The following is a 25,297-nucleotide window of genomic DNA, read 5'->3' on the forward strand; positions in this document are numbered from 1 at the left end:
AAATGCATTCAAAAAATAAATATCACCACCAGGAAAGGTAAAAAGAAATGTAATTATATGATCAGAAGCGTCATTGAAAATAAATAAATAAATAAACATATTCATCGTAAAAAAGCTGAAAGGAAAAATCAAACAAAAAAAAAAGTTTAATTTTGACATAAGCCAAAACAACATGGTCCTCATGAGAGTCAAAAAAGGTCACGACATGGCCCTCGGTCCGTACTTTGTCGATGAGTCAGCAGATTTAGGATTTTAAAAGTTGAGTTTACGCCGTTTTATGAGCCTCGACATGTTCAAGATGCCATGAGAAGCTGCGTCACCAGTAAGAGACCAGCTTCCAGGAGAATATAGCTCACCGTCGCTGGTGCGACAAGCGAAAACGGAAAGACGCAGGAGGACCGATATAGACAGAAATTGGAGGATGTGTTTTCTGGTCAGGAACCGAAGCTAAAATTAGCGAGGATGTAAATTCCTCAGCGATGGCGGATCACAAATCCACGCATGAGCGAGAGGGAGCTGCCGGGAAAACATTAAAACCTAAAAAGACTAGAGCGGTGGTGGCGGTGAAGGGAGAGGTTGCACATGGAGAGATGTTTTCTGTGTTGCTGTTTAAACTCAGAACAAAGAAGCTGCGCTGGCCACAGGAAAAGGGAGGGTGGGGGGGCTCTGAACAGCTATTGTGGCCCGCAGGGAAGTTCTGCTGCTGCTCAAGTCCACACTGCACCCACTCTCCCAGCTCATCCCTGTCATTTACCGTCCTAATGACAAGACGAAACCTCCACGCTCGCAACCCTGACTGAGCCGGAGCCGAAGCCGAAAACTAACTCCTAGTGTCCGTCAACACAAACTTCTCCACCCCGCAGGAGGATGGAGCTATTTCGAGTTCAACACTCACCAGAGACATTCCCACGCCTCACTGGGAATATTCCCTCGCAGATGAATTGATTCCCGAAATGTTGACATTCCTCTTCCTTATCTGCAGAATCCATTAAAGGCTTTGTCACTCACTTCAGGCGGGTGGCTGTCTGAGAGCGTCACTGTGAAGGAGGTGAGATAAGTGAAGGTGAAGAACAACAGTGATTGTCCTGAGTGTGCAGACTGCAGCTCATGGTCATAATGTGGCGCCAGATTAGAGGCGTCATGAACACACCTTTCTCACATGAGGAGCAGCGCTATGTGAAAATCAATGAGAACACTTAAAGACAGTTCACTAACATGTCGTAAAGACATGCACAAGCCACAAACTTGACGGAGGTATGTGCTGCCCCAGTGCTTTTCTGGCGTATTTTATTGTGTTGAATGTATTTATTGTATGTATTATTCTTCAAAAATTCCTCCTGTTATTTCCGCTACTGATTTTATCCAAAAAAAATCTTTAAAATTTGCATTTTTTTATGTAATTTTAATGCTATTTTTATATATAAAGCGCAGGAAACAGCAACTGTTTCGCAGATGGGATCATTCCCTTCAGCTCCGAGAGCAACTTCACAAGCGAATTGCACATAAGTCGGAAAATATGAACCATATTATGAGACGCTTTTTTGCTAGAACGCCCCCTTGTGGGACGTCATAAAGCACATCAGCACACATAAACTCAGTGAGAGAGCAGGGAAACCGGAAACAAATCCTGATCCGTGGACTCCATGTTTGACCCGGATACAAAGCCTCATTAGCAGAAAACCCTGGTGGTCGTAATGTGGTGGCTGGTTGGTGTAAAAGAGGCGACTCAAAGAGGCGAGAAAGACCTTCAGATGTTTGGTTTCAGTTCAACCTCCTTCCTAATGTCGCTTGAATTAGTCTTATTATGACTGTGGTTTCCAGGTGATTCATTACAGTCTGAGACGTTTCACTGCAACAAGACCAGACAGGCGGGACAAATGGAGCAGCGTGCAATCCACACCAGATTACCAAAACCACAAAAGTAACTGTTGGTAAATGGATTTGGCCCAAAGGGGTTCGTTGGTGTTTCTGTCCTGGTGTGTGGGGACGTGACTATGAGTTGCAGTTGTAATTGTTGCTGATGTGAGAGAGGCAGAAATGAGGCTTTTTCATCAAGAATTTGTTCTGGTTCTGACCACCAGTGGGGCATTCATGGGGCATGTATATATATATATATATATATATATATGATGCACAAGACACGTGGCAGCTAGGATGATAACAACAACAACAAACATGGATGAATCCCTGAACAAAAGCAAACAAAAGCATCTGTTTGCTTTTGTTCAGGGAGGTTTTTCGCTACAAAATGGCCAGGGTTTCCACAACTCTGAATGTACTTGAAATTCTTATAAAATTGAAATTCTTATCCAAATATTTTCATTACATTAAAAGAGCGTAAGGTGATATAAAAATTTAATATAGCCACCATTGTGATTTATTGTCAAACTGGGGCAAAATAAACAATATTTTGTTGTTTAAATGTATCTATGGGTCCATAGTTTGATTCAGTAATATACCAAATTCATATATATATATGGCTAAAATAAAAAAAAATATTCACATGAACATAATGTGGCAAACTATAGTATTTAAAAAAAGAAAAGAATGTGATGTGAAAATACTTAAATAATTTCATATATAGATACACACACACACACACAGACACACACACACAAACCTCAGCGAACAAATGAACTCAAGTGCCAGAAGGAGCCGCCAGCTTCTTCCACCGTCCCTGGCTGCTTTGCTCCAAATAATCGTGACATTTTAATAGTTTGATTTGACACAGGTGTGCCAGAAATCTGAGCCCGAGAATTACTCCGCAGAAGGTCTGACAGCAGCTCAGCGGTTTCCCCCAAATTGCTCCTCAATACGAACACACAGTCAGACGGGGATGAATGGAAGGGATAAGCAGAGGAGCGAGTGAAAGTTTGAGCTTTTTTTTATTATTATTTTGAGAGAAAACAGCCTTCACTTAACAATCCCAGCTCAGTGTTTATCAGGATAAATAAATAAAAGTATAAAATAAATAGACTATTAAATACAGTATAAAACAGCTCTGAAGAAGGAGTTGTGGATTTTGGAAAGGCACGAAAAAAAATGGAGCTTTGAAGAATATGAATCCACGGATGTCACCAGATTAGAAATCAACCCCTTTTCCAAAAGCGAGCTACGATAGATTGATGAAGATGCAGTTGTCATTCAAGTAAACAATGGTGGGGATGATTTGCAGTCGTATTTTAAGCGCATTGGTGACTTTCCACCATCTTAGGAAGGCACTTCTCAAACATGTCAGGAGCAAATTGACTAGTTAAAAATATTCCAAAGACAACACCAGCATTTGATGAACAGCAAACTTTCTACAATCACTGCAGCTTGGTGGAAAAACACCACTTTTTTGGGGGGGATTTTTGCTTCTTGATCCAAGTGCTACATGAGGAACCCCAGTGGTTTTGGAACAAACTGTACACAGAGTACCTTACAGACCCTCTTATGATCCTAGCTTAATTTCTGAACGGAGCCAGCAGAAGTTCTACAACATATGATCCTGTCCGTGGTGAGGTGGGCCAACCCAAGCCGAGTCCAGCCCTCCTGACGCTCTTTCCTGAATGGCTAAATAAGAATCAAAGTCCCGCTTGAAGCATCGCCACCAACGACATTCCGAGTTGGGAGTTCTTCCCCCTTTCCGTTTCAGATGCCCAAGATTGATTTGAGAGCCCGTCTGACTCATTTTTACAAAACAGGAATGAAACGAAGAGAATACGTGTCAACTATAGTAAAAACAAAAATCTACAAATGCAGAGTCTTCTCCATTCCCACGTGGACGTTCAGTTCTTCGGCTCCAGTTGGGTCGGTCGAGATGATTGTCCTGGTTCTGCCGACTTGAGGGCCATTTCTGCAGTGGGGCTCCACGCTAAGAGTTCAGTGGGCAGTTCGCTTCAGTGCCTGACTTAAGTTCGCTCCACGGCCGTGTTCACACTGCGAACACACTCAGCGTGCTGGTCTGGTCCTTTAAACCCAGGATGCTGTAGGCGATTCTTTTCAAATGTCCCGGCAGCCGCACGCCGATGTTCTTAATGTCCCTGAAACACAGAGGTGACACGTCAGCTTGAGGGCCGAAGCAATGCTTGCGGAAAACAAATGGTACAATGGTATCAGAAGTAGGATGATGGCCTGTCTGAGTGTCTTCATTGCGCACTCCTCATTTCAACATCATAACTATGATCGACTGAAAACTTTAATGTTGTTTGGCACGGTAAACGCCGCCTGCTGACACATTCAGGTACAGCATGATAAGCACTTTTTGATAGTATAGAAAATAAATATTGAAAATTGCACCCAAACCTAAAAAGGAAATTAGATCAATCACCCCCTTCATTATGACCCTAACAACATAATGAGGATCCTCCCCGGTGCATGTGCGCTCGCCTGGCGCGCAGAGAGCGGCTTGTAAATAACTTCTCCAAGAGTGCTACCAGATGGATGCGCGCTAAATCAGACGGCGACAGAATCTTCAAAAGGTTCCTCCTCTGTTCTGCACGCTGCCGTCTTCCAATCTGTGATAGTGAAAGACCGAGGCGGGGCACAGAAACCTCTGGCCCTCATTATAGCACCAAACCACCTTTTATTGTGAGCATCACTAAGCCGTTTTCCCCCTGAAGTTCAGCCATGCTCAGCGCACATCTCACCAGCGGCAATTGCCCGATAAGTTTAAGAGCTCCGTTCTCATCTCACCTCCTCAATCTTTCTAATAGAACAACTCACTTTACGGATTCAAAACTCATCCATCTTTTTCAGAGCCTTAATCGTCGCTGCTTATTGACTGGGAATTCTGTCTTTCCTCCCTGAAGCCACAGAGGGACTCAACTGGTGGTTTTGGGGAATCAAGCGAGAGTGCTGCTAGTGTGTGGCTGAATGAAGGGATGAGTGAAAGAATGAAGAAAGGAAAGAAGAATAAGAACTGAGAACACCACAAGCCACTATCGCCGGCCCGCCACAGATGAACCCTCTTCTTATTTCCTCCATTTTTCCCTCCATGTTGAGGTTTACAAGAGCGCTGCTGGGAGGAACTTTAAAAACAAATTCTTTGGGGACTCGTGGGAAAAAAACCGACATCCTCAGACTCACATCTGCTCAACAATGACAAGTCTGGGCGATTTAAATGTAAAAACTCTCAGTCGTCTGCAGACCTTCGCAACTCCATCAAACCTCTCTCCTTCAAGGCCTCAGCCAGACCTTGGCATTGTGCGGCTCAGGGGCCACATGGGGCCCTTACACACTCCCAATCTGGCCTCTGCATGCACATTCCAAAATCAGACTAATTTTGTATAAAGTTGTGTGTTTATTTTTGTGTCATTGGCTGTGACCGCAAATTCCACGTCTGTTTAGAATACTGCGCAACGCTCGCGCCAAAATAAACTCAGTCGCAGTCCTAGCTAGTTTAAAATAGCACACAGGTGAATGTTATTGTTTGGCAGTAAACACACTCTCCTGGGAACAACACAAAACCACAGACTGGAGTCGGAAAACAAAAGTATGCAGGACTCATCTCGGACTGAAACAATAGGCCAGTATTTTTGTGATCTAGCAAACACTGCTACAGTTTTACTTCCTATCTGACATTATTCCTGAATTTGTACTCAGACTCAGAATGCGTAGATCAGCACAACTTCATGCAATACAACTTCTGTCCTGTGGGCCACATCCGGCATTCTGTTGACTCATTTATAGTTCACAATTTTTATTTATTTTTAATTTATATTTGAGGCTGACTTTAAGGTCATGCTTGGAGCAGGTCAATGTACAATGATGTAGTACACATGCCAGGCCTACAGGTGGCGTTGTAATGTTGTAGCAACAAACAAAGAAGATGCCATGGCACATGCTAAGGTTTGCAGTGAGTCAAACTTAGCTAAGGGGTCTATATACTCATTTGCGCTGCTGAGAACCCTGAAGTCCCACAGTGTATTGCAACAAGAGAAGGCTGCATCAGGGATCGCGGTAGCACAGGTTGGAGAGTATTTATGAAGTTAGAAACTGTGTCAGAAGGGGATTTTATATTTATAGTTTTTTAACATGAGTCTCACTCAAAACCATGCAGTCAGCAAGAGCAGAAAGACCACAAGGCTGCTCACCGCTACCACACCAGCTTCAAACGCCAGGACATTGCTCTCATCAATTGGCAGCCAAACTGAATAAATAAAAGCCAAGGAGTGAAAGGGTGTTATTGTAAATATGGAAAAAAAGCTTAAACCCATTTCAGTTTTGATGTTTTAAAGTTTAAAAGTGAAAAGTATAAAGCCATAAAGTCAAAAACAAATCCAGTATATAAGTATAAACCTGTGTAAAAGTATCAACAGAAAACATTTGACCCAGAAAACATTGGATTAGAAAACTGAACGTACTCGTTCTTCATCATCAGGACCTGGTCCATGGTGACGATCCCAGCGCAGGTGAAGTTCTCGCTGTACTGGTTCATCTTGATGGACTCCAGCCACTCCGACACCGTCCTGAAAGGGGCGTCTGAGCCGCTGGTGCTTGGCAGGCGGATGGAAACACTAGAGAGAGACAAAACAAGTTGATCCAGATGAGAGGAAGAAACGTACCCACATCAGAGCCGTGTAATTACACATGAAAAAGGCCGACTGATATGAGTGTGACAGACTTTCAGACCAAGCAGAGAAGTCCTCATGTCAACATTTAGACACCGGATCTGAAGAGTTCCAGCACGCCATCATCATCATCATCATCATCCTCCTCCCTGCAGGGCAGGTGTCTGCACCTCCTTAATAGAGCCTCTTTTGGAGCCATTTACCCTGTTCTCTCCAAATCACGGCAACAAATGGGAGGAAAATGGGGGCTACATTGAAGTAGCTCCAAGTCTGAAGACAATCAAGTCTGAGTCACATGTTGAGGTGTGACAACTTAATGGCACTCAGTCTGGAGAGCATTACGTTCACCGAAGATGCTTTAATCTTCTCACTTCCTTTGTCTGTACTGAGCCTCCGGCTGAATATTTATTTTACGCGTTTCCATGGTTTCAATACGTACATTTTGGCTTTCAAGCATAGCAGACTCAAATCGGAGTGTATTTTGGGATGAAGTGTTTGTTTACTGCGGTATGAAGGCGCATGCACAACTCTGAAGTGTAAACAAACATTACCGTGGGTCGAAATCCGCGATGGCCTTGAGGGAGTCTGGGCTCCGGAGCAGCTTGTCCAGCAGGCTGACGATGTCCCCAAAGCGTGGCCTCTTGGACCGGTCCTGCAGCCAACACTGGAGCATGAGCTGGTAGACTGCCGAGGGACAGTCCATGGGCGCCGGGAGCCTGAACGCCTCGTTGATGGCTTTCATTACCTGCAAGTTATTTTCAGTTTAGCGTCGAAAACCGACTTCCTGGACTCTCTCAAACTCACCTCATGGTTACTCATGTCCCAGTATGGCCTCTCCCCAAACGCCATCACTTCCCACATAACAATCCCGAAACTCCACACGTCGCTTGCTGAGGTGAACTTCCTGTAAGCGATGGCCTCAGGAGCCGTCCAGCGGATGGGAATCTTCCCTCCCTGTTCAGCGCAACGATTAGAAAACATCTAAATCTGGACCAGTATTTAGCTAAACACTACTCACACTCGTAGTGTAGGTCCCCTCTGGATCGTCCTCCAGCACTCGAGACAAACCAAAGTCGGACACTTTACACTCCAGCGTGTTGTTGACCAGGATGTTGCGAGCCGCAAGGTCGCGGTGCACGTAGCTCATTTCGGACAGATACTTCATTCCGGCCGCGATGCCACGCATCATTCCCACCAGTTGGAAGGAGGAGAACTCTCCGTCGTGATCCTAGAAGACAACGCATGTGGGTTCTTCCTACTCTTTTAAACAATAGGTGTCCAGCTCATGAGAACACGATAAAGAACTTACTCGGAGGTAGCGGTCCAGAGCTCCATTCTCCATGTACTCAGTCACAATCATGGCGTGTTTAACTGCAGATCAAAATCAGTGCATTCAAATCCACATGAAGGCGTGTTTGGAGAAGATGTCAGAGGAGTAGGAAAAAAGTTACTGGACTCACAGAAGTCCTTACATTTGGTCACCACCCCCTCCAGGCGGATGATGTTCTGGTGGGAGAACTGGCCCATGATGGAGGCCTCGCTCAAGAAGTCCTGCCTCTGCTTCTCACTGTATCCAGGTTTCAGTGTCTTGATCGCAACGGCCACCTCCTTCCTCCCGGGCACCTTTAGAATTCCACGATACACTTCGCCAAACTCGCCTGAAAGAGCATGAACAAGACGATTGATACCAAAACATCCGATACGTGGGTTTGGGTTTCTGCCTGCGGGAGCTCGGAGGTGCAGCGGAGCATAGATCAGGAAGCTCTCACAGAGGTGCTTAGAGAAGAGCAACAAGGAGGATAATTGGTGTGTGGCCTGTGGTGTGGGAACATGGGAATCAGCTGTCACATGAGGAGCGAGGCAGGGTGGGGGGGCGGTTGTGGGAACAGACTTGGGGCTTGGAAAGAAAACAGGTCGAAGGGTAAAGCTGTTATAATCAACCGATAAAAGACATTTACCTCGTAATATATTTCAGAACAAGAAATGATCACAGTGATTTCTTGCTGTGAATCAACTTTTTTTTTTTCATCTGGAGCCAAAACTCACCGCTGGCTGCCAAGATCTGCTCCACAACACAAAAAATGCCTGGACTTGTTTTGCATGAACTGCTGGCAGAAAGATGCTAATCTCGCTAAAGCAACTCCCGTCAATCAAAATGCGAGTCGGGGGTGGGGGGGAAGTGCTCTGTGTAAACAGCAAATTCAGGGTCTGGAATCATCTGTCAACAGTGAAGCCCACCCCCAACCCCAGAGTGATGATGTCACTCACCGGCTCCGATCACTTTCTGTTTGGTGATGTGGCTCGGGTGGATTTCAGTGGCAAACTTCATGACGGCAGTGTTGGGGTCCTCGTAGGTGTGGGGGTCCACGTAGGTCTTCAGGGGCTTCAGTTGCTCTGCAAATAGGCGAGAAATTGTTTCAGTTTGAATGCTTAAGGTTCTAAAGTGCAGCTGGAAAAGTGACCTTGGTGACTCCAGACAAATTCAAATTAAACAAATGCACTAAGAGCTGATTTAAATAGAACACAGGGACATCAGAGACTCGAGTGAGGGTTAAATCTTCACCTGAGCTGGAGAAGTAAGTGTCCTCCGGTCCTTGTCTGGTGTGAGAGTTCCTCTTCCTGGAGGAAAAAATATCAAACCCTTTAATATCGGGAGAATGTTGTACATTTATATTTGGAGGTTGCGTAAGAGGAAGCTCTCAAAAGAGTCCATTCAGATAGAAGTGTCTCTCAAATAAAAGCGACTGAATACAAACTTGTGAAAGACTGACAAGTAAGCAGAGACGAGGGGGTTGGTCAGACAGGCCAATGGCCCGGGTCAACTTTAAAACAGAGAGCTCAGGATCTGTACCGAGCTGAGTGTATAAGTGTAGCACTCTGAGCCAATTTCCTTTCAGAGCCCAGCAGAATAAAAGCATTGACAAGCTACATTGAACACAGTCGGGCCCTCGAGGAGGCCGACGACACAGATCCTCATCAGAGGAAGGAGAGAACGTCGTCCAAACGGAGAGAGAAAGGAGAGGTGAGGACGGAGTGAAAGCAGAGGCCACGAGGAGGCCCCCACAATGGAGGAGAGGAAGAATGGATGAGGAAACCAGCAGAGGGATTTACTCACCGTCGGCGCAAGATAAGGACCAGAACTATAACGAACAACACGGCGGCGGCTCCAGCTGCTGAGCAAAGGATGACTGCTGTGTTGGGGGTCCCTGAAAAAGCACACGAGTTAGAGAGCGGACTGTGTGAGGACGACACACAGGACATACCATCTGAAGACGTCTCAAACTGCTCCTCGATGCTGGATCCCCCAGGACTCCCGTCGCTGGTCAGCGCCTGGACTCGGAACAAGTAGGAGGTCCCTGGAGACAGCTCGAAGATCTGCACCGAAGTCTTCTCCAAGATGCGGACGATGTACGTGGTCGCATCCAGGTTGTCATCCTGCAGCAGAAACAAGAACATGGGTCTTTGAGTCACTATCTAAGAAGATATATAAGACAAAGGACATATACTGCCTTCCAGTGGCGGGAGGATTCCACTGAGGTCAACATGCATTTGTGGGTGAACTCAGTAATATCAGTACCTTTTTCCGGTAGGTGAGTTCATAGCGGAAAGGTTTGTGTGGACTTCTGTGCCGTGGGGTAACATCCCAAGACAGGGACAAAGAAGTGGGGGTCTTCTCAACCAGCCACATGGAGGTTATCTTTGGTGGATCTGAAGACAGACAGGTGATTTATTCAGTGTAAAAAAAAAACTGAAGATGCAATCTGGATGAAAGTCCAGCTCCAGAATCGGCACCTGTGTAGTGCAGAGAGGTGGTCAGTGCGCTGGTCGATGGCTTGTTTGCCCGCAGGGTCCCCTCGGGGTCAAATACAGACACGCCGCTGTGAGCCGCCACAGTGAAGGTGTAGTTGAAGTGAGCGTCCAGGTCGCTGACGGAGACTTTGGTGTCTGTAAGTCCGGCGTTTGCCGGGTCATAGTGGATCTTCTCTCCGCAGGGCTGACATGCAGATCCATCGCAGCGCTGGCACTCCACGCTGTAGGTGATGTCAGCACGACCGCCGGTGTCCTCAGGCGGGTTCCAGGTGAGCAGGAGCTTTCCTGCAGAGAGCTGGGTGGTGGTGGCTGCCAGGTCACGTGGAGCAGAAGGGAGACCTGAGGAGCACCATTTGAAATTTAGCTCCATGCTTAAAAACGTTCAATTTGAGTCATGATATCAGAAGCCTACCAGAGCAGGGTCCAGTCGGTGGATCAGTCGGGGCTCTGTAGAATCCGTCCATGCATGGACAGACCACAGCACCCGCCTCTAGTCTCTGGGTGTTGGCAGGACACGGCTCACACTTCTCACCGGACGCTTCGGCTTTGAAGAATCCCGCCGTACATTCTGAAAACACGTGAGCAGGTAGAGCATGGTGAGTTTGACCTCAGCGCTGGTTCAGATCCCAGCCACTTTGCATGATAAATGATCCTCTGAACTTTTCACCTCCTGTGTCTGTGTGAGACAGCTAGTTTGTGCAGAGTAAAGGTCAAATTCATGACAGATAGGCGGAGGGAAAAGGACGATTGAAGGTGCTCATTAAAAGTCTCTTCAACATTGACCAGCCAGCGAAAGAATAAATCTACAGACAGTGAAGTGGCACTCCTTCAGTTCCTGTAGCCACCCACCCCCTCTGACTCTCAACAAACACAACCAGTCGTCCCACATTCCTCTGCAGCAAGTCAGAGCATTAAAAGTCAAAGACAACAGAGCATCCTTTTCCCCTCCCAGAACTTGTGAAACTTCTTCACCCGCATCTGACATCTTAAAGTGGAGCAGGTAGAAGATCCAGCTGTGGTGAAATATGAACTTAATACGGTGTGAAATTTCTGAGACAGGCGGCTGTAAAAGAGAGTGAAAATGAGCCGTCCTTCCTGAGCACTCCGACGGCTGTTGCTCACACCATCACACGTCTGGTGCGCGACACACACAGCCACACGTGTGCAGCAAACACACATACATGTATGCATGGACACGTTGGTAAACCTGACATCAGAGGAGGGATTACGAGCTGCCCGTCACCTGTTCACGTCGCTCCAACTCAACTCAGCCGCAACCATATCCATTCACACTTTCCTTTTCCACGCCTGCAACTCAAAAGTGTTTAAATAGCTCTGCACAGATGTCGTGAGATGTTGACAATGCAGATGAACATGGCGGTTGAAATAACAGGAGATGGACTATGGAAACAGGAAATCAAACTGTAGTAACACTACTTTAAAAAGCACTTAAGAGAAGACTTTATTTTCTGAAGATATTCAGTCATCAAAAGCAGATAACAGGCGCTAAAGAATAGGTTTCTATAATGTTCAGTTTTACACACTGTAAAGCTTGAAAATGCCAGTAGCAGGTGGCAGAAAGTCATTCGACTTTTGGGAATAAAAAAGACAAGCTGGTGAAGAAATGACACAATAGCTCTTTATCACTGGCGTTGCGACGCAGTTGTTTATTAACCTACAGCACAACAACAAACAGAAGGATGTGTAATGAGTCCCAGAAGGCATCATCTCCTCACCATTCTGTCCAGATGTTTCAGTAGCAGACGTTGCTACTCATTAACAGTGCGCAGCCAGAGGAGAGATGGTTTGGGACAGAAGGTTCCAGAGAGGAATACTGTACCCTGCTGAGGACGGAGCAAAAGAGGGGGGGCAAGGAGCCCAATTCTTCTATTGAGAACGGGGGAACAGCTGCTGCCCCGAACCCCGATTCATTCCCTACCTCTCCTTACTCGTAATCCCTAAATTCCTTCCTCCCCTCCTTTCTCTCCTTACTGAAACGGCTCCACGCTAACCCATTAACATTGTAATTCATTGCTGACCAGCAGGCAGGGAGAATGCCATTCAGGAGCAACACACACTGCTGCAGATGGTAACGGCTGATATGCCACATGGCAACCGAATAGAGGACTGGCCTCTTTTAGGCAGCACAGTGTCGGCTGTGATGCGTCGTGGTCAAGTCTGCGGACTCCACGGTCTCATTTTCAATCCTACCCTGTGATCAAGACGCATTCCAGCGCACATGACACAACAGGAGCAGAGAGACAGGCTGTTTTGTCCCCGTCTGACTCCAGTGAGGTCAACTTCGTAACCCATGCATGATGCTCTTTACGTTCAGTTCCTCTCCCGACAACATTCCTTCAAACTTTTTCTGCGTCTCTGACAGACTTTGTGTTTGTTTAAATTGAATTACAAAAGGCTCCGGGGAGATGATTCCGTCGCAGTGAAAGGAAACTTCCAGGTTCCACTAGATTGTAGCTGGACACAACAGGAAGCAGGAAGTGCCGGGTGACGCAGCACCTTCCTTCCTCCAGCAGCCAATCAAACCTTGAAAACACGTTGGACGGCGACAAGAAAGAGTGAGCTTCAAAGCAAAGAAAAGACTAAAACACGTGAGGGAAACTAAATTATCTAGAGCTGACATGAGCTCGTGATGTGAACGCTGCAGACGGAAACATCTGACAACTCCGCTGCTCTGCTTCTCCAAAGTGGAGTACTGTTTGTCATACGAGGGGCCCCACACGCCTGGAGTGGCTCTGTGTTTGTTTATTGAGAGTCCATTACATTTAGGGAGCCCCAGTGGCTCTTGGCCCCCCTCCCTCCACACCGCCTGGGTTGTCTGCAGAAGTTAAGATGGATGAGATGGCGACAGTGATGAATGCACGGCCGGATAGTGGGATGAATGGGAAACATGAGGGCCTGACAACAGAAATGGCCCTCAGGACTGGAGGGGGGAAAGAAATAGAGGGGCCCCTACAATCGACTTGGGCACTGAGCTTTTACGAGCCAGAGAGGTCATGTCTGCCTCGGGGTAGTTGTGAGTTAAACTGTGCATGGCTAACGCAGAGTCACTGGCCAAGTAAAACAAACACATGGATGGAGTGAGGAGGAGGAGGAAGACTTTTAAAGCTCCATTTAAAGCTGAAGACCAAAACCATATTTCATTTGAAGTATCAACTTGGAGGTCAATTTTTTTGTTCATCTTTTGCAATAATATTTGGTGAGTGCTTTGGTCAGTGGATGCATCACAGAGCTGGAGGGACGATGAGTGAGCAGTTAAAGTGTACCCTAAACTGAAACCCTGCAGTTCAAGGCATCATTTTGGTTTAACCGTTTCCAGAATAATTTCATTTGAATGGAATTTAAATACCCTGCCTGAGGGCCCACGCGAGTCATTCTCTTATCAGGGTTAGAATATCCCAACATTTAGGACCGGATCATGACTCAGAAAGCCAATATTCTCTCGACATAATCCACACCCAGTGAGTCATTTCTTCATCTGCCGAGGTTGAGCTGGGACAAAGGGGGACTGTGATGGCGGAGGTGAAAGAGGTCAGGGAGGTAGAGAGGAAGGAGGTCGTCGAGGCCGGCGGTCAAGGTGTCAGGGCTGATGGAAGGCTGCTCGTGTGAAGGGGAGGTGGTCATTAGTCAAAAGGATTAGCTGACCGGTGGAGCAGCTGTGAGGCCCTTACATCTGTTTTACAATTGCACCCAGGCTTTCATCTGCACTTGTTAACAAGACAATGAATTCTCTGACCACTCCATGTTCAGAAGACAGTCCTACTGACTGTCAAGCCTAGATCTTCTGACAGCTTCTGCCTTCAAATCGGCTGCAATTTATCCTACTTCAGGATAACTTAAAGTCACAGTCAGGCTGGGACGTCACAAACCGCAGACATTTGCAAACCAAAAGTGAGTTTAGTCTAAGTAGGAAGTTATAAACTCTGGATAAAACACATTATTATGATGGTTTGTTTTAGTCATGTGTTAGTGTGAGTGAAGCACTGTTGTTTACAAAATGAGCTGAGCCAGAAGGCAAACCTTTTCTGCTAAAATGAACCAAGAATCATTGTTTCGTGTGACTTATGGAGAGTATCGGAGCTCAGTCAACCATGATAGGCACTGAGTAGAACTTAAATAGACGCTCATTGTTGCACTGTCAAAGTGTTTAGGGGAATATAGAACCTGGAGGAGGAACGACTAGAGAGGTCAGGCTTCTAGGCTGATTCTAAACATCCTCCTTTTCCATCTGAGAAATTAGGATGAGAATTGGGGTGAGGGCAGAAAAATGCAACATCTCTCCTGCAAAATCATCACGTTTTGAAGATCCTCGGGAAAGGTTTTAAACCCATAAGGAGCTGCAGAACTAGAGACAGCTTCTCATGCTTGACAGAAGGCTTCCAGACAACACGGTCACGTTTCTGACCAGAGGTGGCAAACACAACACCACTTCACAGCACAGGTCACGCACTGGATGCCGACAAATGTCTGCTTCCTGGTTTAGGGGCCCAAATGGAACCAGATGCACCAATAAACAAAACGACTTATTAGACAGAACCACAAAATAGAAAGTGGCCGAGCGAGGCTGCCGAGCACTGAGCGACAATGGAAAGGCCTGAGCTGACGGGTTGGGGAGTCACAGAGGGATTAGGTGACCTCCGGTTTCCGCTGTGGGCCCGTCCTGTTAGCGCTGAAGCCTGTGTGTGAATAGAGTCGGAGGTGGGGGGCGAGAGTGAGGAAAGTGCTGACCTCACACGCCAGCAGGACAACACAATGCGTTTCACAAAGCTATGAATCCCAACACCACCATCAGAGTCAGGAATCTCACGCCGAATCAAGTTGAATTCTGAGTGGCTTTATTGAGGAGTCAATTTATTAAACTGACAAGAAGATGTGCTCAAGAAAGCACATTTGTTCTTCTCAGATCTGGTTTCAGGTCTGCAGCTGATAAGAAACAGTTTCACTCTGACTCAGGACACCCTCGGGGCTCCGACGTGTCGCCTCAAAACCACCACATAGTCTCTTATGTGTATTGAGAAATCAAAATTTGGACGGCAAAGTTGCAACATTTCCTGTCAACTCCCTCAGAGCAATTACGAGAGTTGACTTCAGAAGGAACGTGGGACAAGATGGAGCAAGACACCACTTGAAAGGACCTTCATCGTCACCCCCATTATCCAGCCAACTCCCTCAAACTCAGCCTGGCGGGCAGACGTTCCCCTGGCAGCAGATCTGAAGGATACACACATTTAAACTAATCAAAGTGGTTTAGTGATGAGCAAGGAAAACTTCTATTCCCCTTTCACACTGGTGTTCAATAAATCTTCAGCGAAAGACACCTTTTCACATCTGAAGCAAGCACTGGGATCACGAGTGAAGGGAGTTTGGCAAAGGATTACCTTGCACAAGAGGGACGATTCCATTATGGAAAATCCAGCTTAAGCCAAGTAACGCGGATCCAGCGGTGAGGAGGTTTGTTCACGTGTCTTTGAACACATCCATCAGATAAGCCGGACTTGCACAAGACTCTAGACTGAAGAGGTTAAAGGGGATTTTGAGAGACACTTGGCTCCAGGTACCGCCTGGAAATGAACCTGTTGTTTTGGTGCAAAAATGACAGCACTTAAAGATGGTTAAGGGGTAGAACCTTTGTGATGGTGACTATATTTGCATCACGGGGCACAGGATACGGTCGATAACAAACTGCATGTTGACCCAATTTGACCATGCATGGCACAGTGACAGGCAGCAAGAAATGCCAATGTTTATGTCGTGACAGTGCAGTGGGACGAGGCGTCTTGTTATCATCCAGATCCACATTTCAGGGGAGACCAGTAGGATGCTATCTGCTACTTTTATCTGAAGTTTTCACTCTCCCAGCCCTACAGAGAAGGCAAGCTACAAACCCTGGTTCTCTAAAAATAAAAATACCCAGCACTGTTTCACAGGAACAAAAGAGAAGCCGGAAGAAATGGACACAATAATTCACCCCTTCAAAGTTAAATATAGACACGGCTTCTGCTCAAATTGGCCGTGCAGATATGCACACACCGGCAAGTAAAAGCAAAACTGTGTAGAGCCCGAATACACCCATGAGACCATGTCAACCGGGATGTTTCAACTCCATGGGTGTCGTATTCAGGACGGGCCAAAAATAACAGCCACTCTGTGATTTCACAGACAACAAGAAACTGCACGCAGAGGGAAAACTTGTTTTGTTTAGATGCTCTTGGGGAATCTTGCACAGCTTATAAAAATCTTACAAGAGCCGGACTGAAGACAGTTAGGAGGAGAATGTGTTGACATGAGATTATTTCAAATAAATATGAAATGGTGGGCGGAAGACAGGGAGGATGTGGAGAGCAGAAGAAGACGGGATTACACAAAGGCAAAGAAGCATGCAGAACCAGTAGTTACTTCACTTAAAAAGCCCAAACACACCCAAGTCAATTACTACCCATACAAATCACTCACCGCAGCGCTCAGTTGCTGCGCTGCAACTCACCAACTGTTTGTTACATCAGCCGAGGATGAGTTGGGAATGCGAAGGAGGGGAGAAAATAGCTTACTGGAACCTTTTTGGAGAGAGAGGTAATAACTTTACTGGAACCCACTTGTTCCACCGAGGCGCCATTTTCTGCAGGACCCCTAAATATTCACTGATTTATGGAAAGATGTGGGTTTATCCGCTCTAATAACAGATCAGGAAGCCGACTACAATCTACTACAGTGAGGGATGTCATGGTAAACAGACCATAATATTAAGAGCTAATGGTGGAGCACCACTGTTCAGCCCTAATCAAGAATGTTTACAGTATTCTGATGGGAACCTTTCGCAGAAATAGCCTTATTGAAGGTTAAATCAATTCTAAATACCTCAACTTAAATCAATGCATGAGCTCTACATTAGCAGCAAAAGGCTGACGTGTTTTGATGCATCGAAACAAGAGATACGTGACTCTCTTCCCCACCTGAAACATTATCATCGACATAGGAAACGGCTTCACTACCAAGCACTGTACATAATACGCACTCACTCATCATCGACGTTTCAAGGGAGGATCTGGGGTCCAAACCAAAAACCTTCCCATCGACTCCCAGTGTCAACAGTGAGTCACATGTGGGAAAGCCACAGTGCTACTTTCAAATCCAACCACTTCACAGCACACTTTTTTTTTCCAGGACTTAAAAAAGAAAGTTTATTTTGACACGACACTGATGAAAAGTAACCAAAAAATAATAATACAAGCTTCAACAGCTCATTTCAATTTACATTCCAGTTTAAGTTAAGTTCACGTCGGAAATTGATTTTGGGCGTCAAGAACCAAAAATAATTCATAATTGCTTGACAAGAAAAAGTTCTATTTGCTGTTCTAAACTCTCTGGTGGGTCTGGGTCGTGTTTGTTTTCCTCCTCACTGTTAGTTTGAACACGAGCGACGACAGAAGTGCAGTCAAAAAGGAAAATATCGAAGCGCAGTTTGACGGACAGAAGGCAACAATAGCGGCTGCTGCTGATGAGACTGAAACCAGATGAAGCGGCGATTTCTACTTTAACGGTTCCCTGAGGGGGTGAGGCGTCGTAAAAGGAGTGAGTGAAGGCATCGCTCAGCGTGGAAACCTTCATCGGCTAGAAAAAAAACCCACCACAATTGAAGTTCTGTGGTTTCTCCTCGAGCAGCGAAGAGTGGTGGACAGAAGTCGGCAGGATGATGAAGTACGTGTCTGCAGGAGACTCCGCTTCAAGCCCGTCCAACCATCCATCTTGACCCGCCACAACCCCCTGATTCATTTCCACCATCATCCACTTCCTTCATCTCTCCGACCTCTAATTTGGTCGTTTTTGTTCTTTGTTTAGTCGTTTTTATGTGAGGTCTTGACCCTGATCTGCCCCCTCTCCTACCTTTCCACCCCACCCATGGGAAGGAGTCTCCTCTGGAGCAATCTGATCAGGAATGTACAGGGGGGAGAGAGGAGGTGGAGATAGAGATGGGCTCCTCTGGGCTCTCGTAGAAACAGAGCGTCATTGTTCTCCTACCTTTACATACCAATCCTCACCTCTGTGTGTTTAAAAATCACACCCCGCCACTAAACACACAGCTGCTTTTCTCTCACTCCTTCCTGCCTCTCCTCCCTTCTTCTCTTCATCATCCCACCCCGCACTTTCCCGCCGCGAAAAATATGACGTATTGACACAAGACTTTTTTTCCCCCTACGGTCAGTGGGAGCGAGGGAACTGATCCATTATCTGAGGATTCACAAATATAGAGGACACGTTTCATAATACAGCCGAAAAAAATTCACGTCAGAAAGCGCGGAGCGAGTCACAAAGTCAACAGCACATGAGTCGCTGCATATTGAACCGAAATGACCTCTGTCCACTTATAATAAGAGCTCCAAGCAGAAGAATGAAGACAGAAGCAACATCCCTTAAAGATTTTTGAGAAGTAAAAACCTTGTGGGGAAAGCATTAGGAAGGTGGCCATAAAAAATATCATTAATCTCTGAACAAAAAATAAGGTTTCAAACTCTTGTTTTCAGCCAACAATTTCAGCGTAGGTGGAGGAAGATCAGTCACTGATGAGAGTCTGCTGACACTCTGGAACAAATCACAACACGTCCCAGCACGCCTTTGTTGTGTGTTTAAAAATATCGTCGCACTGATAGAAAAACAGCCCAAAGCCGAAGATCTGCACATCGTGGGGACGGAGTAAGACGGGGATTCCAGGGCAGACAAGTCCGCTCACAGAGGGAGGTGTTCTTGGATGATTCTCAAGTGGCAGAGGCTCAAGCGCTTCCTCTGCCCCCCGAGGAGCCTTGAAGATGCTAATCCAGTAGAGTACAGTAGCCCCCCCAAACTGCTTTGATCACTCATTCGTCCTGACAGCTCGTCCCACAACAATGAAAGCTTTTTATGAGATCTAGAAAGGACTGTTCTGAAGTCATGTTGACAGAGACAATAAAATAAAATGACAGGAAGCAAAGTCTTCCACAAAACGGATTGTTTCAGCTTCAAAATTCTGAAAAATGTATTTCAATGTCCTGAACTCCTCAGATCATGTGGTGTTATAAAATCACAGTATATTAACTGTATTGTTTTTTTTTCCATTCTATAGCTCAAAAAAAGTTTTCAAAATTAAGTCAAGTAAAAATCAAACAGATTCAGGAGGGAGCAACCAGAAGTGAAGTAGCTGGAGTCCATCTGAACATTACCTAATTCAGCAACCCGCTTCCAGGTCCGGGATGATGCCGAGACATGCACCACCAGAACCGAACATTCCTTCCATTGCTCAGCGGCCTTGCAAGCCGAGGGCAGAATACCTCAGAACAATGATAATACTTCACAACAACCAATGATAATCAGAGGTGGAGGACGCCAAATGGTTGGTTTGGATGGCTTTCGTGAGAACGCCGTCCAGGTTTCACACCCAGAAGGGACGCCGCGGGCCCTTGTTTTACACACCTGATTGATTTTAATCTTCAAGTTTCAGTCTGAACCACCTTTATATCCACATGCATACTTGTGCTCAAGCCAAAGATATATGAAAGCTTCAGGTCCTACCTTGACAGCCATCCTTGACCTCTTCGTAGCCTGGCTTGCACTTGCACTGCCCCACTGGCACCACCCACTCTCCGTCCACGGTGCAGAAGATGAGAGGCTGCTCTTCGCTGACGGCGTTATCCACACAGACCCCACTCACTCTCATCAGATTCTGGTTCTCACCACCAGCCACAGTCTCGGGGAAGGAAGCCAGATTGGCCACGATGGCTGGACACATTTTGAAATAGACCCTGACAGAGAGAAGAGCCACGCAGGCGCCGATGTCCTGAAATGCCAAGTAGAAGCCTTTCCGGGAGAGATTGTCAACGACCCGAGTTTCCGTGTTGATGTGCAGCTCGTTCTTGCTTGTGATCTCGTCCGGAGCGATGGTGGCGACTTTCTTAAACTGACCCTTGCGGAAGGTGGTGCCCACATCTGCGTCAGACTCGGAGATGTAGAGGTTGAAGGTTTCCTTGCAGGTCATGGAAATGCCACCGAAGGAGTTGCAGTCTCGCACGATGAACTGAAGTTCAACGAAAACCCTAGAGGCGGCCGGGTGTCGTTGGATGAAGGTGGTGCGGAGCCAATTGTCCTGATCCGGTGTTCCCACATTGCAGATGGAGTAGGTGTAGAGTTGTGAACCGTTCAGAGCCTTCTGGGCCACCTCCCACTGAACAAAACCAAAACAAAGTCAGAAACGCATCCTCAGCGCCGGACCAAAGCTGTGAAAGAGGCAAAAATAAGAAGGCACCTCTGCACTTTTCACGAGGGGTTCAAGAGCTGAAACCTGAACCTGAAGTAAAAACAGCCTGAGAGCTGAAGGACTCATGGCACCGCACTTAAGCAATTACCCCGAAGTATGCACGCACAGTTTGAGGTTGAGCTGTGTAACTATAGAGCCGAACTCAAGGGTTTCGCGCGGAACATGATTCCCAACGACAGCAATAAGTCTGGTCCCATGGGCCACTTAAGTCCCAAATTATTTGCCCAACGTTAACTTTATTTTGGCCCTTAAAATTATTTGGGTTATAAGGACATGAAAGGATTATTTGTGTAGCAACGTGATCCATGAGGAATTAGCTAACTTTATGGTAGCAGCTCATTTGATTCTTGCCATGGAAACCACTCTATATAATATCATATCAAGGTCATGCATCCAGATTAGCTTGGACTTCACTTTAGAATCCGACGTTGTGAGACTTTGATCTGACATTTTTTGTTGTCGCATTTACCATTGCAAGCGACAACAAGCACATTCCGGTCCAATTGTGCGGCCTTTTGTATCCCTCCAATATAACCGAGAAACAATTTTATACCCCACAAAAAATGTTTCGGGTTTGTAAGTATCCAGAAAACACAAATGATTTTGGAAATGCCAGTGAAATGTAGCTGCTGAACGGCTTTGAAGTCGTAGCAATACAAAGTCGCAGCGAAAACCACTCACGGAGCATGGTTTTCTGCTTCCAACTCGCAGAATGCTTTTGCAGCAACGAAAAGGTGAGAAGGAATCCAGATGTGTGGGAAGTGGAATGTTGGCAACAAGGGCCACCTGCTAAGACTGATGCCTTCTGGGTAACTATTTGTGGCCCCAGGTCATCAGGCAGTGAATAAACTTGAAGCATGATTGTAGATATTCAAATTACCAAATTATTTACAATTCGCTGCTCCTTTTTGGCGATCTTAAACGCTCCCACAAACATCCCCAAAAAAATGTGACAGCGTGTTTCAACATAGCTCTCCAACAGCGGTCCCCCTCAGGGTCCGAAGCTGCGGTTTGCTCGCTGCTTGTAGCCCCTGTTGCTCTGCTGGCAGCGCCGGGACGTAGGCAGCGAAAACCGCTGTTAAACTGTTGGGGAACATTTTTTTATAATGGGAGTGTAAAACTTAAAATAATAATTATCATTACTGATGGTGGTAACCAGAGAAAATTGGTGTAATAAAAAAAGTTTCCAAGCTAAAATGGGACCAAAAACAAAAGTGAAATTTGGAGCAGTCTTGAGCAGCAGACATGCCTCTGAGTCACCAGCACATGAAATGAGGAAGTTTGCATGTGTGCCACTGGTCAAGTACTTTGAAACCACAATTGGGAATAAAACGTCATCATACAAGCCAATAATTGACCACATTCTTCCGTTATGCTAAGTACCTTAGCGTTGCTAAGTGAAACACCCAACACTCTTGTTCTATCTTCAGAGAGACACAAAAAGGTTTTCACCTTTTAAGGGATCAAGTATGCCAAAATTAACCACTCTCTCCATTCATCACACTTGTCTCAGTTTAACAGCTCGTACTTTTTACTACCAAGTCTGTTTCGGGACATAAAAGCTACAAGCGGTCAGAGAAGCTCACACCCAGAAGACTTCTGGTTCAAATGGAACAAATCTGTTCCTTTTTTCTGTGTAGCTAGCTCTTCCTGTGCTTGGTGGGTTTCCCCAGAGAACCATGTTTCCAGCCACAGTCCAAAAACAATCTTCAAGTTGATTGGCGGCTTTGAATTGTTGGTGTGTCCACTGAGGATTGGACAGTTTGACCACCACGAGGTCATTTCTAATAAAAGATAGGGTTGAAAGTGACTTAGCCAAAGCAAAAATCCTCTCAGATAATGGCACTATTTTTGGCGTCAGATGTGCAACATGATAGCGGCAATATAATTCAGAAGATAATCCACAACATTTTATCATCAAGATATATCTTCACAAAACAGGTTTTTTTAGGAATGAACTTTCAGAACTTTACGACCTGCGTTTGGGATTTTTTTTCTTCACACGCGCCAGAATGGAGGTGCTGTGAAGCGAAGAAGCTACAGAAGAAAAGAGAACTACAAGACTGACTCAGGTTGGTTTGATATTCTAATCTATTTAGCTTTGGATTGTGCAAAATACTACAGTCAGGATTAACTAGTTTTAGGATTTAAAACACATAAAAAGTGTCAGTTGGTCTCCTCACTAGTGAGCCACCCTTGTCTCCAGAAAGCAGCATCACATGCTGCAAACTTTAAAAGGTTAATTGTGCTCTAACATACTATTCAGGAGTGGAGGCCTTGAAACCACAAGAAGCCACAAGTATTCGCCAGTTTGGTGCGAGGAGCTCTGGTGTCTGCCGGGGTGCCGGCGCAGCCCAGACATGCTCGGCAGGCAACTCCCAACAGGAGCCTGCAATCTCACATCCACATATCCCAGCAACCGGCAGACTAACACGCACACACTTGAGGAGCGAAGCGCACGAGTCAAACAGTCAAATACTTCAGCATCATAGATCAGTTCCTCAGCACTGGACCTGTAATCCTGAGGCAAATTCCAAGAGCAAACGTCAAGCTTGAGCAATACTCACCCCGGACTTGTCTCCCTGATCTAAAGGCCAAGGCAGCCAGCCCAGTTCACTTCCTGCTGCCCTCATGTCCAGGAGAACTTCTGCCAACAGCACATCAATGCACGGTTAAAATGGATCCATCATATAAACTCACATTAAGTTGTTCTCACAGTCAGGAAGGCACACCTTATGTAAAGAGCATGATCATTACTGAGGAATAAATAATGTTTAGAATATATTTTTGATCAACACAGTTTGTCGAGTCAAATAGTGCAATGCAGTTTTATGTATAATAACTGGGGCTATCAACAGATTTAAATTTCTAATCTTGCTTCATCCCACAAGAAATTAAATTTGCGATAAATCACAAATTATTAAAAAAAATGTACTGCCAGCCGTTAATAATCACTGTGGTGTATTGACACTTTCATCAACTTATTTTTAGTTTATTTTCTCCAGTCAACTGAAGAAAGCTTAATCTGCATTACAATGGAATCTTAAAATATTAGCATAATAATAGCCGACTATTAAGCTTAAAAATGAACCATTCTGGGTTCATCGAGCAAATATAAATCATCAGAAAATAAGATTAATCCTTCAATTCTTATCATTTTGTCTTAAGGGCAATCGAATTCGTTTTTTTTTTTAATCAAGAAGAATGAAGTGTTAGACGTGATTCACCTGTTGTGAGTCACTTAGTTCACCAGAAAATACCGCACTTGTCGTTAAAAGTCGGAGCATTACTCTGCATTTTCTGAGCGGAACACGAAGCTAAAGTTTGTTATTGCCACCGAACTCGTGGTGAAGTTTCGTGCTGCGTCTTCAAGGAAACTCCTCGTGGACGCGTCTCTCCAAACTGCGCGCAAAGTTTGAACGCAACAAAGGTCAAAAGTCGGTCTCTCACCTTCCTTCGACTGCAAAGTGATGAATATTCCGTTAATGAGGACATAGGAGAATAGTAAAGGTCTGAGTCCGGTAAAGAAATCCATTTGGCAGACTTGTGCTCTTGTGTGTGTCCGCGGAGACTCTGGAGTGCAGCGCTGCTGCAGCGGCTCATTCAGCAGCGACCCCGCCTGCTGGAATGTGTGCGTGCGTGTGTGTGTGTGCGTGAGGAGAAACTTTTGCCACCCCCAGGAACTGACGGACATGTCACCTACGAATGATTTTAACTTCAAAGCTGCAACGAAATAAAACTTTATTCTCATGAATAACAAAACAAACAGAAGCATAATAACTTAAAAACAACATCGACATAACAAATTAAAGATTTAGAATTTTTACTTGAACAAGTCAAAGTGACCATGACCTTTAACCACAAATAGTCAGAACTTAATGGAAATTCAAGTCCATGTGGGAGGAAGGGAGAGTTCTCCGAGGAGATACAGAGTGCGTAAAACTACATTTTGGATTGTAATGATGTCCACTTAATGATGGTGTTTTATTAGATTAAAATCAACTTAAGTTTAAATATTATTGTAGAATAATCGTTCTCCTATTACCTCGATGTTTAGAAGTATATTTCAGGTGACACCGAATCCAGAGAGTATCTCACGCACGTTTCATGAACTGCACTCTACAGAGCACTTGAAGGCACCACGACTCCAGTTTGCACCCGTCCAGCTGCCTGCAGAGCGGCACAATCATTTGCATCAACATATTAATTCACGATTGTTGAAGGAACCCGGCGAGGGAGAAGAAGCCGCGTTACTGGACGTCCTTTTGTTCTCGCCATCTCTGCATACAGATGCGTAAATGGACGTGACAAGCGAAGAGAAATGTATTCATAAAAGCATAAAAGCGAGCGTGAAGGCCGGTGCTCGGCCCACTGATAGCCCGTCATAATTTATGGAAAATATCCCAAAAATGCTGCGCCCTGCCAATCCTGTAGATAGTAGCCGGACAATTTATGAAGAAAGAAAGCAGGACCAGACAAGTTTTTGAAGCTGATGGGCGAGTGTGGGAGCGGGGCCTGCAGAGTCCAGTATGAATATGGGAATTAGGGGAAATCCTAGCAACTGCTGCGGAGTGGAATTCTGTGTAAAGCTTATCTTTTCTTTGTTTGCTGCTCAGTGTAACTATGACAAAAT

The 25,297-nt window shown here is 45.6% G+C and overlaps 1 protein-coding gene across 3 annotated transcripts; it reads right to left on the reverse strand.

The window, feature by feature from the left end:
• Positions 1 to 2,866: 2,866 nt before the first annotated feature.
• epha2b (eph receptor A2 b) lies at positions 2,867 to 25,297 on the reverse strand. Of its 3 annotated transcripts, none has more exons than XM_053848793.1 (17): positions 24,115 to 25,296; positions 23,232 to 23,311; positions 19,923 to 20,571; positions 10,777 to 10,932; positions 10,347 to 10,703; positions 10,132 to 10,262; positions 9,818 to 9,989; positions 9,670 to 9,760; positions 9,118 to 9,173; positions 8,823 to 8,948; positions 8,027 to 8,212; positions 7,864 to 7,925; positions 7,573 to 7,782; positions 7,359 to 7,508; positions 7,106 to 7,299; positions 6,348 to 6,500; positions 2,867 to 4,025 (listed from the first exon to the last, which is right to left on the reverse strand). In XM_053848793.1, the coding sequence occupies exons 1-17, from the start codon at positions 24,437 to 24,439 to the stop codon at positions 3,917 to 3,919; spliced, it is 3,207 nt and encodes a 1,068-aa protein (XP_053704768.1). In that variant the 5' UTR covers positions 24,440 to 25,296; the 3' UTR covers positions 2,867 to 3,916. The 3 variants fall into 3 exon arrangements, with proteins under 3 accessions (XP_053704768.1, XP_053704767.1, XP_053704766.1); XM_053848792.1 differs by having other exon boundaries at positions 8,015 to 8,212; XM_053848791.1 differs by having other exon boundaries at positions 9,670 to 9,989; positions 24,115 to 25,297.

The sequence above is a fragment of the Synchiropus splendidus genome, chromosome 18 (genome assembly GCF_027744825.2).
Source record: "Synchiropus splendidus isolate RoL2022-P1 chromosome 18, RoL_Sspl_1.0, whole genome shotgun sequence".
NCBI classification, from domain to species: domain Eukaryota; kingdom Metazoa; phylum Chordata; class Actinopteri; order Syngnathiformes; family Callionymidae; genus Synchiropus; species Synchiropus splendidus.